At 41.0% G+C, this 14,186-nt stretch overlaps 1 protein-coding gene across 1 annotated transcript; it reads right to left on the minus strand.

Annotated features, from left to right (window-relative positions):
• Positions 1 to 193: 193 nt before the first annotated feature.
• Positions 194 to 8,764, minus strand: galcb (galactosylceramidase b). The gene is made up of 17 exons (XM_042072741.1): positions 8,583 to 8,764; positions 8,300 to 8,368; positions 7,987 to 8,050; positions 7,549 to 7,662; positions 6,692 to 6,831; positions 6,563 to 6,601; positions 5,407 to 5,537; positions 4,987 to 5,142; positions 4,629 to 4,753; positions 4,348 to 4,475; positions 3,947 to 4,036; positions 3,713 to 3,802; positions 2,240 to 2,384; positions 1,751 to 1,931; positions 1,270 to 1,433; positions 1,053 to 1,129; positions 194 to 932 (listed from the first exon to the last, which is right to left on the minus strand). Exons 1-17 carry the CDS (start codon positions 8,709 to 8,711, stop codon positions 783 to 785), a joined length of 1,992 nt encoding a protein of 663 aa, XP_041928675.1. The 5' UTR covers positions 8,712 to 8,764; the 3' UTR covers positions 194 to 782.
• Positions 8,765 to 14,186: the final 5,422 nt, after the last annotated feature.

A 14,186-nucleotide genomic window follows, 5' to 3' on the forward strand; every position in this document is an offset into this window, starting at 1 on the left:
CCCTGTGCACCACTGAAGAAAGCGGTGTATTTTGAAACAATAAAATGCAGATTTTATATATTTTGACAATATATCACCATGTTAATTAAAAACAACAACGTCAAATGTTTACAAGATGTAGGCCTAGACAAACTGGAGAAAAAAATAAATAAACAAAAATAAAACACGAATAGCCTAACTCACTGGAACGGTCTTACTTTCGATTTCATGTTTATTTCACCATCATAGAAAATTATGAATCACACACATACTGTTAAATTAAGGCATTGACGATATTTACATTTTCACAGTATTAATGCAAACAAGCAGGACATTCCACACTTCAAGCTTTTCCTTGGACATCATCACACACACAGAGACATTTCAACATTAAGGCACTTTAAAAAAACACGAAGATCTATAAAAAAAATTTCAAATGCATGTGTCTGAGAACAAGTAGAGCAATCGCCCAATGTTGGGTTAAAAAGCATAAAGCATCAGCGTCCCATCATGCAACAGTAGATTGGTCTTTGGCCTTGAAGCTGTAAACATAACAATCTTGTATAAAATGTGCACATCACTAAATTACTTGAATGACAGGTGGTCTCAAAGTGCAGATATCAATGGGAATCATTTCTTGGGTGATGCATTAAAAATAACAAACAATATAGCCAATTGTTGTGATTTATCTAACCTATAAAACATGCATATTGTTGTATGGCTAAATCTCAGAAAATCTTAATTTAAGTATTCAAGGGAAAGGTGAATCTATCAGAGAGGGGTGCTTAGTCGATTAAGTAGAATCACTCTGCCTCTATTGAGAAGTTATCAAACTGTGCAACCTCAAACGAACTGGTCCCAATGGCTGCCCATCCATTCTTAGGCACCTTTCCTGACACCACAGCACTCTTCCAAAGTAATGATCCATTCAGCATCCCTGTGGCAGTATCACCCTGGAAAAGAAAGACAAACCATCTATTGAAACAACACCTGAAGGCCATAAAAATGTAGTGGTTTTACTGTATGCTGTTTAACATAGTTATGACCTTGAACTAAAACTGAATTGAACAAACCTTGATTGAAAGTGACAGTGTGTACCAAATATCAGATGATGTTCCTGATTTACCCTCAGTAAGAATAGTCGTTCCCTCTGTTGAAACAAGAGTCACAGCCTATCAGTCTACATGCTGTTTTCATATAGGTGCTTTCAAAACAAACACCTGATGGTGACAAAGACAATGAGCCAAGAGCAACAACTTTTGATAGGACGTCACTAAATAAAACCCTTACGTATGTCACTGGTGACTTTGTAAGTGCCGTCAGCAGAAACCCAGAAGAATAGCCCTTTGGTGGTTCGGACGTCGCTGCCTCCTTTGTCCACTCTGGCAGCGATGAACACAGCCCCATTTTTGGTCTTTTCAATTAAGACGTCACAGGTAACTGTGATATTCTGCCTGGAAGAGTAAAAAAAAATAAAGTTAAACTATCAACATCTGTATCGATAACCCATGCGATATGCAATAGATACTACGCTCCCGTTACTTCTTCAACAATATTTTGCTCTTGCAAGGCTGTCATTGTAAATGAGAAATTGTGTGTAATGTCTTGCGTGGTTTAACACCTGCTAAATAAAAGAAAGTCTCACCAACACACAGGTTGGTGTCTTTCCCTTAACGGCACATTTATAGATTATACATAGCGCTCCACAAAACATTCACAATCCCATCCTGCACTGACTTTATCATGAGGTGAGAAAAGCAGACCGACATACCAGGAGTAATCTCCAATGACACTAATGGTCTGATCCGCATCTGCTACCCAGGTCACCGGGCGCTGGGTGACCACCTGACGCAAGGTAAACACGTGTGGGCCGGGATCAGTGAGGTTCATGAAGTACTCAAAAACTCCAGTCTGATCGGCAAAGTCTGGAGCCTCGGTGAACGGAGGGTTTCCTAGAGAGACATTAAGAGTCGAATGACAATGACGCTGTGCAGATAAGTGGACAACGGCGGCATCTTACACAAGTCCTTATTTGCATAGTCATGTAGTCATAAAGTCATAAAGTCATACAGCCCTGCAATTACTAGTACATTTACAGTACAAGTCAAACGTTTACTAGTTATGCATAATACTGGTCTGTTATGTACCGTTATGTTATGTCTGTGGTTGAACAGCAAAGCTAAATTAAGTACATGTGATTTTTGAAGCATCAATATCAACATTTCCTGTATTCCGAGTGGGCCTGTGGCAGCAGACTTACGGACATTGAAGTCATCCTTATACAGTTTGGGGAAGGCTGCAGAGGGAGGTGGATCGGGATATGCTCCTCTCTGAGCAGTAGTTATGGTGGAGAGAGTGTACACTTCATCAACATCCAGATTTAGGGTGAAAGACCCATTGGAAATCTGTGGAGAGTTCATGATTCATCACGAGTACTGCATGATACTTTGAACAAAGGCTGTTAAATAAATGCCAAGTTCCCATGAAATAAGGCAATGGAAGATACAAGGATACAAGGATACAAGTAAGGGATAATGTATAGAACGCCGGTCATTATGGGGAAAATAAGTCCCGACAGGGCGAACCGGACCCCGACGCGCCAGCGGAGCGCCAGCATTATTTTCCCATAATGACCGGCGTTCTGTGCTGTAAGTATGTTGGGGATGTGTGTTGGAGAAGCTTCCTGATGAAATAATGTGCTGTGTATGTAGGGGAGAGGGGGGGCAGTGTGCAGCAAGTATGTAGAGGAGGCTTATTGTAGCAAGCAGTGTGCTGTACAGTATGTATGTATGTGAGGTGATGACAGTGATGATGTAAGTGTGTGTGTTTTTTGTGTGTGTGTTGGGGTTGGGGGTGGGGTGGGGGGTGGGGGGGGACAGAAAGGCTAGGCAATCAAGGACATGGGTAGATAGATTTAGGAGAAATCAAAAATAATAAATAAAAAGTTCTATGGAGATGTGCAAAAGTTGGAGAAAGTCAGATGTGTGTGTGTGTGTGTGTGTGTGTGTGTGTATGTTTTGACATGTGATGAAATAAGAAAATAAATAAAAGGTATGTAGCATAGGGAGAGGGATGTAAAAGTGCTAAAAGTCATGTAGGTGCGTGTGTGTGTTGGGAAATGTTTGAGAGTGTTGAGGAGTGAATGTGTGCAAAGTCAGTATAGTGGGAGTTCAGAGTTCGGATGGCCTGGGGATAAAAACTTCTCCTGAGTCTCTCAGTTCTGGCTTTGTGACTACATAGGCGTCTTCTTGATTTCAGCTGTCGGAATAATCTATTTTTAGGATGAGAAGAGTCCTTCAGAATCTTTTGGGCTCTTAGGAGTACTCTTCTGGAATAGATATCCTGTAGAGCAGGGAGTTGAGTTCTTATATATACATTCAGCTGAGCGCACTACTCTCTGCAGAGTACTACAATCTCTAACTGTGGAGTCAATATCATCTCCACAATAAACTCAGAAAGCCATAAAGTCATTCTTTGGTCAGGGACAATGACTCTTTTTGTATGTAACCAAACAATAGTCCAAGCAAATAAATTGTCTTGGCATCTGCCATAACAAAAACATTTTGGTAGCTAGCTTTTATGCCGGAACTTAACACTCAGAGATTCTATTATGGAGACAGAATCGTCTCAAGAATTGTTATACATGGTATCAGTCTGTATTGATCAGTGTAGTATAACTCAACACTGAAAAACACTGAAGGATTTGAAATATCTGTGCAAATTAAAAGGGCACCTTAACTGGCTCCAGCTTCTGGAAGAAGACAGGGTTTTTGGTTTTGAAATCGAACCGGGACTTCCACAACTGAAGCTGCGATATGGAAGCCTAAAACGTCATTTAAAACAGAAAAGCTATTGAAGATTATCAGAGGTAGAGAATTCCCAAATGACCACAAAAAAATTCCTAAATGACCACAAAAAAAATTCACTTATTAACCAGTGGCAAAGAAAGAACTCAGAAGGAACTCACAAAGGATCCCTTCAGGTGGAATGTGACATTCTGGGGTGTGACCTCAAATGGTTCAAGAGGAGGTCTTACGCAAACAGAGTGGTCATGAGTCTGTAGCATAGATACACAGAGGTATATCAGTGAAAAGGTTTTATGGTATTTTATCATATTTAAACAGACAGAACAAAACATGGCACACAAAAATATTAGCAAACAAGTACAAGAGTAGACTGCAGACCCTTGTCCCTGTACTTGATCAGAATGGATCCATATCCAAATAAAGAGGACCAAAATATGGTGACTAAGTTGCATAAACATTTAAGTAGATTGGACCAGTATTTTGTACTATATGTAATAAAGAGTGGACCAGGTAAACTCCAAAAAAATCAAAAAAAAAAAAAAAAAAAGACAGACACTCTTACCATGGTTTCTATGACGACTGTGAGTTGGCCCTTGCGGTCAGTCAAAGCTACGTAACTTCCCCCTTTGTTTAGATGGCCGACAGTCTGCAGGTAGCTCCAGCCGGGCTGGGTGAACTGGGTGGTGTGGGCTACAAGTACAACACATGGCATATGATCGCATCAGCTCTTCCTTTGGAATTATCAACAAATGTCAGTGCCGAGGATGCATGCAAAACACATAATAAAACAAATGAGTGCAGGTGCCTTAGCTACTGCCTGTGGCAGTATGGCATTTGCATTACCTGTTATCCAGATAGGTGACTCCACAACGTAGTTGCTACTCCATGGTTCCTCAGCGGTCATAAGACCATCTCGGCCAAATGGCAGATTCTCATAGTAACTCGCCACCAAGTTCCAAGATATAGTTCTGAAAACATTACATCCAATATTAACAATATAAACACTTACAACAATATATTTTTGTAAATTGTGTAAACCTTTTGTGAAGAAATGAACTACATGTCACATGCACAATCTGGAGAAACTCTTTCTGGCTTTGCAGTATATTCTTTGACAAAAAATACAAAAAAAAATAAAAAATAATGGCATGCCAAACTATGGGTTGCAATGTATCGTTATAAGTTTATTGAAAGTTCATACGAAGTCATCATGCCGTTGACGTAGTTCTGGTTGAGTATGCGTGCCCAGCAGCCTCCCCCTACTTCATCATTGAAAGTGCTGTAGTCTTCAGATGACCACAACGTCTTGTCAGACTCCAAAGCTTCCTTTATTGTCGTGGTGCCGGGATAGTGAGCTCTGCAAACCAACAGGAAAAAGTATGTGTGCATTACGCCATTTGCATATCCTGCCAGGCACTGTAAATTAATCACTAATTCAACATAAATAGTTTAATTAATGATGCCAATTAGTTTTCATATGCATGCTCATGATTATTTTTTTTTTGATTATTGGATGCTTGTCATTAATAAATGCTTGCCCACATTTAGATAAAGAAAAGGATGAATTGTTATTTTTTTTTCGAGAGCACCTTGTACAGTACTGATCCATTAGAGGCCATACCCAATAACATCTACAGCGGCACTGAGCTCTTCATCCTGAAGCACATAGAATGCTATGGGTTCCCACAGGTTGTCACTGGCTATGATTTTCACCTTGTCCAGCCCATTCTTATCCAGCGTGTACCGTAGGAGCTACCAGTGACAGTGAAAGGATTGAAGACATAGGAATGAAATGCTGAAATATGGAATTAGTCTTATAAGACCATAGTGTGAATTTGTTTGTTTTCAGCTGTAAACAAGCAATAAACCTCACACCGTTTTCACTGTCAAATTTATCAGTTCCTAACATCACTGTTGCAAATTTCAGAAAAGTCAATGGAATCCAGCTTTTTATTTTTTTCATCAATATCTTCAATAAAAAAAATAAAAAAAAACACACATTTCTCTGTCTTGTAAAACTTACTATCTTTTTTTCACCTAAGAGTCATAGCCAGATGTGTTGGTACCCTTATATATTAATGAAAGTATGCTTAATTTCTTTCTTAAAAGTGATGAAATTCAAAGCAATTACTTTTGTCGCTTTTATATTATATAAGTGTGTTCTTTTTCCGTGGAAGGGTACCTACCATTTCAGCCTCAACTGTATAATAGTGTGTTGACTGGGAAAAAGTGCTTCAGAAGTAAGAAATATCAGCCACCCTCATTTTGAGAAAATAGTCATGTAAAACACAGCAAGTCAGCCCATTGCGTGCACCTGCATCATCTTGAATTTCCCCTTGGGGATCAATAAAGTATCTATCTGATACTGTGCAAAGTGTTCTAGTTATTTAGTTACATGGAAATCCCCAAATGTCCCCATTTCACCTAAAATTATGTTTTAACGTCAATTTTCAATATTTCTATATCAATATTATTTTGTTTCTGTTCGTGTTTGAAGTCAAGGGCCAAATGTGCGCAGGCTGAAAAGTGCTTAATTGCACTTTTTCTGTTCTACTTCTGATGCTCATGGGAGAATTTGCCCCTATTTGCACCCAACCAAATATTCATTGTCAAATCCCTGTGAGCATGAATCAAACAAAAAATACGGGTGACTGATTTTCCCCTTCATACACAGCGTAAGCCACCATTTGAAATACTACAGGAAAACATTAGTTATAATTAATATTCATTATTCATCCATATTCATATATTTAATAAGATGGGAAAGCACCACTAACCTTGATGTACTTGCTATCAAATGGCCTCTCATTCCATACCTATTTATGAAGTGAAAAGGTTTGTCAGAAATATCTTTTACTAGATTTGTTAACAATGATGAATTCAAATATAATTCATGTCACACTTACCCCAACATAGTCTATATCCAAGCCATGGGACCGCTTTGCACCAGTTATCCAGGACACTACATAGTTGGCCGTTATGTCAGGAAAGTCATAGGGCCAGTTCTCTCCATGGCCAACCCATCCGGGAAATGCCCATGGTAAACCTATGGAGACCTTACCCATTAGTCCGATAACAATTAGTCAAATGAATATTAATCAAGTAAAGAGTATTAAGTTGTTAAAGAGAGAGGTAGAATTCCCTTTCAGAGAAGCTTCGGACTTGTAACCGGAGGGTTGCCGGTTCGAACCCCGACCGGTAGGCCACGGCTGAAGTGCCCTTGAGCAAGGCACCTAACCCCTCACTGCTCCCCGAGCGCCGCTGTTGTTGCAGGCAGCTCACTGCGCTGGGATTAGTGTGTGCTTCACCTCACTGTGTGTACACTGTGTGCTGAGTGTGTTTCACTATTTCACGGATTGGGATAAATGAGTATCTGTTGCCACCCACCACACTGACCTTTCCTCCCAAAATTAATAAGCTATACGACAGCTAAATGCGGCCTTCAGACAGGCGCTGTATTGTATTGTATACAGTATATACTCTTTTGATCCCGTGAGGAAAATTTGGTCTCTGCATTTATCCCAATCTGTGAATTAGTGAAACACACTCAGCACACAGTGAACACACAGTGAGGTGAAGCACACACTAATCCCAGCGCAGTGAGCTGCCTGCAACAACAGCGGCGCTCGGGAGCAGTGAGGGGTTAGGTGCCTTGCTCAAGGGCACTTCACCCGTGCCTACTGCTCAGGGTTCGAACCGGCAACCCTCCGGTTACAAGTCCGAAGAGCTAACCAGTAGGCCACAGCTGCCCCTATTTCCATACCTATGAGTGTTATATTGGGGTTCCTCTTCTTAGCCTCCAACATCAGCCACCACTCATAGCCACGGAAGTAGTTCTCATCATTCTCATAGTGCATGTGAGAGGGTTCCGTTCCATCTAGACACAGGCAGAAGAAAATGGGAACGGTAACTGGGAATGACCCTCATTTAAAAATAAATAAATAAATAAATAAATAAAAGACTTTATGAAGACGTATCAATTCTAAAGGTGAGGAAAGCGTACTAGCCTACTAAATAAACAGGCCTAATAGGCTACTAAAAAAATACTACCCATTACATACAGTAGCATAAGATAAACGTATACTTCAAAACTAAGTGTATCAAAAATACATACTTTGCATCAATTCAAGGTATGTTTCACTAATTAATTTAATCAGCCTAATGACTGGCCTAATATGTATTATTATTATTTTTCAATTACCTGTAGTCTGAGCATCACCACCTATTTCAACTTTCAAAATATGAAGAGAGGCCCCAAAGTTTGGCTGTAAAACACATTCAGCAGCATGGTCACATGACCATGACTTTTATGAAACCATAATCAAACTAATAAATTAATTTTAACATGCATAGAAAATAGGGCAAATAAAATAGCCGTCTGATTATGCAACGTAGACATTATGATTATGCACAGTCTGTATGGGGAATTGGTTCTTCATGGCATATAAGATGTAATCTAACAAACAGTAGGCTACTTATTTAACTAAATGGACTTCAAGAATGTCCAACCTTACCTTGAAAAGGTAGTCTAGAATTTGACTACGATATGGCTCAGCGTAATTAACAAGGAGACGAGATGTTGCCTAAAAGATAACACAACATGAATGGACATCAGTAGCCTAATAGCTAAACTTGTTTTTAAAACGTATTTTCGCTCATTGTTCATCTTCGCAAAATTGTGGTTTGTTAGCTAAAACAGACTTTGCTGCAGCAACCAACTCACTCACTCACTCACTCACACACACACTCATGCAGCCAGTTGGTGCAAAACAAGGAAGTTTTCGTTCACAAACTTACCCCTCCACCACTTAAACCACCAATACCGTCAAATGTTCGTCCTAATTTATCATCAAGTACGTAGTCGTCACTTCGAGAAAAGTAGAAACACATAAACATGACATAAACCAAGGTTAGTGAGGATGGCATCTTTCTGATGCCTCTAGTGTGTCCGACTCGACTGTCACTTGTCAGTGATCATGTGAGCAAAGATTGTTAAGGCGGAGCGTGAGCATTAAATATGCCACAATCGGCCACAACATAGCACAACCGTCAATTAACTTCCGAGTGCCGTCAAAATAAAAGTCCTATGTTTTTTGAAGCGCTAATAAAAAGGGATTTCGCCACACTTCTGGCTATTCAGATATAAAGGGAGGGAGATCTTAAGGACCATCATCTGGATAAGTCAAATGACTGATATGGTCTGTACTCTAGTGTTGTTTGAAGAGACAAAAGAGTCCCTCTTACCACTGCCCCACCACCCCAACCCTGGCATGTCAGGGCATACTCACACTGGGCACGGTTTACCGTGCCAGAATACGATTCTCTCCCATTCTTGGTCCGCACTCACACTGCGTATTATCAAACTGTACCCAGGCACGGTTGAGCTGCTGTGCTCTAGAATTTTTGCATACAGTAGGTGCGATCATAATTAAGTACCGTACCATGGCCGAGTCCACCTCCTCAAGTGGACGCGGGCACACTGGTCAAATGAACCGGACTTTGGAGTTCAAACGTACTCGGGTACAGTATGGATGGCATAGTGTGAGTACGCCCTTACATCATAAGCAGATAAATAAATTATATTCATTAATTACAATGAAGCTGAGACAGTCTCAGGGTATTGGAGCTCTCATTTGCAGACTGCTGAGGCAGTTCACACAGATTTCTGCTGTAGACCAATGTTATCAGCTGTCCATTTCAGCAATTGACCTGCGGTGGATAGTGGTATGATGTTTGACAAAAATAATACCATTGTATTTAACTTCATTGATTTAGATGCATGTAGTGACAAAAGTCCATGTGACAGAAGTGGAATAGCTAAGCAGTAGGACTTTTATTCTGATATCCATTACGTTTTCAGGTTGCCCCTGACAGGTTATTGTTGCTGTGACCTTTGGGCTTCAGAAGAGCACTTCAGTGGAGGTGTAATAGGTAGCCTAGCCACCTCATGCAGGTTTAGAGTTGGAATAAATATTATATCTCTATAAATGGATTTAGTGTGTGAGAACAGTTGTATGAGAAGAGTAAATCTGTGCCACAAATGACTTAGCTTAGGGATGTAAATAATGGGTCAAAATAGCTAGCCTATAACACATTGATACACATTGTGAGGGTTCATCTTCTTATGTCTTCAATATTGTGGCAATAAATTATAGTAATATTTTAAGACAAGTTCAAGCAACAATATGTTGAGAGAGAGAGTGTGTGTGTGTGTGTGTGTGTGTGTGTGTGTGTGTGTGCACACGCATGTGCGGTGTGAGGGGGTGTCTGTGTGTATGATCAGACAGATTGGCAGGCTCTCATTGGCTCTCAATGCCTGGAAAAAAACTGTAACTCACAGAGTTTGCAGGTCCGAGCATTGAGGGAGCAATGTCACTTGCTGTGGCTGCAGGCCTGCAGCTGAACCAGTCTTTGGTTAGGATAGCTGGGCTCCTTAAAGAACCTCTGGGCTTTCCTGCTGCATTGGCTGTTGGACAAGTCCTGGATGGAGTGCAGTGCACATCCACAGATGCCTTGTACCTGTACGCATGACTCTTTGCAGCGCTTTGCATTTGATGGCAGTGCAGCGTCCATTGCCTCCAGTCATAATGATGCCCCTGTAGCAGGCCCTGGAGGTCCTAGATCTCATGCCAAACTTTCTCAGTTGTCTGAGGTGGAAGAAGCAAATGTTTACCATGTCTTGCAAAGCCAAACCCAGCATTAGTGATGTCAGCTATGCTTTATCTTGGTGGGACAGGTCACCTTCAAATGACCTCTGGTCTGTTTCAGGGTCATATAGGGTTAGACTTCAGTGCTTTATCATACAGAAACAATGGCAACATTGAGTCGCTATGGGGATTCAATAATCTCAATTTGTCTTACAGTTTCATACATGGGACAAAACAGGGACGCTGAAAATAAACAACTATGTTGGTATTAAATTGTCTTTATTTTTTATTTCAGACCTGTCAGACCTGGAGCCTGGCTTCGCCCATCTGTATCTCAGTTACTGTCATTTTCTCATTGAGTGAAAGGGTTTGGTGGAACCAGGCAGGCCTGTACAAAATGCTGATCAAAACCAAAGTGTTGTTTGTTCTGTTAGACACTAGATGGCGATATAATTTCAAGAACCTTACTGCAGCATCCCAAAACCAAGGTATACCATAGACAGAGTGTAACAAAACAATTTCCATTAGTTTTATATCCCCACTTCAAGGCAGTGTAATAAAAAAATGTAAACGTTAGAAGATCTATAAAATACTCCCACTCATTCATCAAACCAGGGGTGGTATTAGGCCATTATATCCCTAATTTAAATTAGGAAAATAATCTCTAACCTGGATGAACTTTGGTATTTTATGTGTTCATTTAAGTGTTGTGATGTTTGTAGCTCTACCACCGGTACGCTCAGGCCAATCCAAACTTTTCTCATCTGTTGTTCCTCGTTGGTGGAACACACTGCCAGTTCCTACAAGGGCAGGGACATCCCTCTCCATTTTCAAAAAACTCCTGAAGACCCAGCTCTTTAGAGAACATCTCCTTTCATAGCAACACTTACAACAAGTCTTGCTGATCCTAGCACTCACCAGCCGTCTTAAACTGACACGTAACTGTTAAAAACAACACTCACTGATGCACTTATTCTTACTGTACTCTAATGTTTTTTAAATTGTCCTAAAATTGTTGAGAATTGCTCTAAAACTTAAACTGTTTACCATGTTGTTAGTCGCTTTGGCTAAAAATGCGTCAGCCAAATGTAATGTAATGTAATGTAATGTAATTTGTTGTCTTTACAAATGCAAAATGAATATAATACCAAGTTATGAGATCCTGCTGCTCTCTGTTGCGCTGTAGTGCTATGATGAGAGGGCAAGGAGGTCTGTTCCAGACAGCAGGTAAAGGGTTCTAAACAGACAGCAGGTAAAGGGTTCTAAACAGGTTGTAGCAGAGCAGTGGTGGCGGGATGAGTCGAACAGACTCAAAGAGGCAACAAGCAAAATTGCAAAAACAATCAATGAATTTCTATACAGGCACCACACATCTTGTTTTAAGCTTAATTGTCTCCAGGTGAACAGGTCATGTTTTGCGATGGTAATGGCTGGCAATATATATGCAGTGACAGAGATTCTCCCCGACAAGCTTGCCACCCCACAGCATCCCTGTCTCTGTGGCTGATTCCTGTTAAATCTCTGCACTGTAATCTAAAGGAGCCCAACTCAAGGCTTTGCTCATTAGCGCGACCTTACTTGACGGATATGGCAGTCACCACTTCATGGCCAGCCCCCTGCAACAGAGGGTGATATTGATTCACTGCCAAGATACATAATTTCCAACCCCCTGTGGCAAATTCCAAAACCGTCAGTTCATCATCCTGAAAATGATCCGCTGGGTCTTTGCTCGCCGCATAAACGACCGAGGGAAAGAAACACACCGCCCGATAAAAAATATCCTAATTAGATTGGACAGAACTTTCTGGGAGACTGTGGCAAATGTTATTTCTCGCTTCTCGCTTATTTGGGCAAACATATGCAGCTGCGAGAGAAGCAGGGAACCTATTGATCAGTGTTTTACAAATCCGATGCACAGGCAACCTGCGTGTGGCAAGTAGTAGTTTTTGCTCCCTTCACATCCAAAATAACCTATTAATTGAATTGCGTGTGCATTTCTGACCATTTTAATAATGCAGAGTAGCAAATTGGATTTTTCTTCACTGGTATAATTATACAAGGAGAGAAAGAAGACGGCCCATATGCTGGCATTTATAATTCATGGACTTTTGATAGAAGTAGGTAGTCCACTGCCGCATGCGATGAGCAATAAACACTGAAGATCAGAGATCTGTTAAAGCGCTGTCATATTTCTGAGGTGCTTGGTGTGGATTGATGTTGGTGCACAGATTAGAAACGCTGTTTGAGTTTCATGGATCTGACAGGAATTGTGCCTCGCTGCAAGCCTTAATGGCGTACTTTGTCAGTGGTAACACAAGGTTTCATTAATATTGTCAGTAACAGGGCCTCACAAGCTCGCCTGCTGTACATCCACAAAGGGAAGAGACTCTGAAAGGAGCCTTTAGCAGAGTTTTTGCCAAGAACAGTGCAATCCTCCACCCTATCTCTCTGGAGGTGCCATGCCCCCTCTTCTCCACCTCCAATGTGCAAGACTAAAAGCTGTGAAATGCAATGTGATAAGATTTCAGACTGAAATTGGTCTGATATGGCATTCATTACACAAATCCCCACAGTATCAGCTCAGTGTGAAGCACTCCAGACCCCCTGGGCAGATTTTAATACATGCAACTGGACGACAACAGGCCATCTGAGACTCTAGCTATCAGATGGGATTCGGTGATAACTGAGCCGGGATTGTGTTCTCACCTTTGGTTCAGCCATTTGAGAATATATATGCTGTGTGTGGTTTTTTCATGTATACAGTTGCTTTCAAGAATATGAGCTCTTTGGCTGGAGTTGCCATTTAACCAATCGCTGTAATCCACTGCACTGACTCTGCAAGCAGTGGTGTGGTCTATGTGATACGCAGGACTACGCCGTATACCCACTTCAAAAGCATCACCATCTCAGTATACCCACTCAAAATAGGCAAGGATAGATATTAACATTTGGGGTTGATCACAGCATACCCACTACAGCTAACTAGACTACATCACAGTATACCCACTAGAGCTAACTAGGCTACACCGCTGTCTGCAAGTGCTCCTAGTATTTGCTCAACATTATTCTAAAACCTCCTGGACCATGAAACGATTTGTAGCAATGTGTCTGACAACCATTGCATTACATTCACACGTCCGCATAACTGCCTTAAACTAGCCTACTCCTGAAAGCCTCTCTGTGGTCATCTTCAGAAAGTTACTAATTACTGATATTTAATGAACACAAGTAACTGTTACTACTTGTATGGTTTTAAGAATCGGAACAAAGTATGACTTACAGATCAGGCATATGCAAAGCAGGTATTAGAATACACTTTGTGCATCTATACATTGTCCTTTCTCTCTCCTCTCTCCACTGCACAGTCTAATTGAGTTAGGCTGACAGTCTATAGGTCCATGAGTGTCTGACTTGTTAAGGGGAAGGCCTCACAGTGGAAATTCAAAAGAAATTAGCTTTCCAGTTCAGGCTGTTCACGCCTGACTTAAAGGAGTATTCCGGCGATTTGTCACATGGATCTCCGTTTCTCGAGGTCACGGAGTACTGTGGGGATGAGAAAACCCCCCGAAAACAATCGGTTCTAGTTGCTGCAGCCAAACAGGCAGCTACAATGCTACACTCTGGACGCATGTTTATGTTCACGCCCTCAGCGTGTAGTAGAGTGTTGGTGACATATACCTTGAGATCATGTCAAATAAAGAAACCAGCCAGCAAATGTAAATTGTACTCTTTCTTTCATTTTTAATACCATGAA

This window comes from Alosa sapidissima, chromosome 19, assembly GCF_018492685.1.
Source record: "Alosa sapidissima isolate fAloSap1 chromosome 19, fAloSap1.pri, whole genome shotgun sequence".
Classification (NCBI taxonomy): Eukaryota; Metazoa; Chordata; class Actinopteri; order Clupeiformes; family Clupeidae; genus Alosa; species Alosa sapidissima.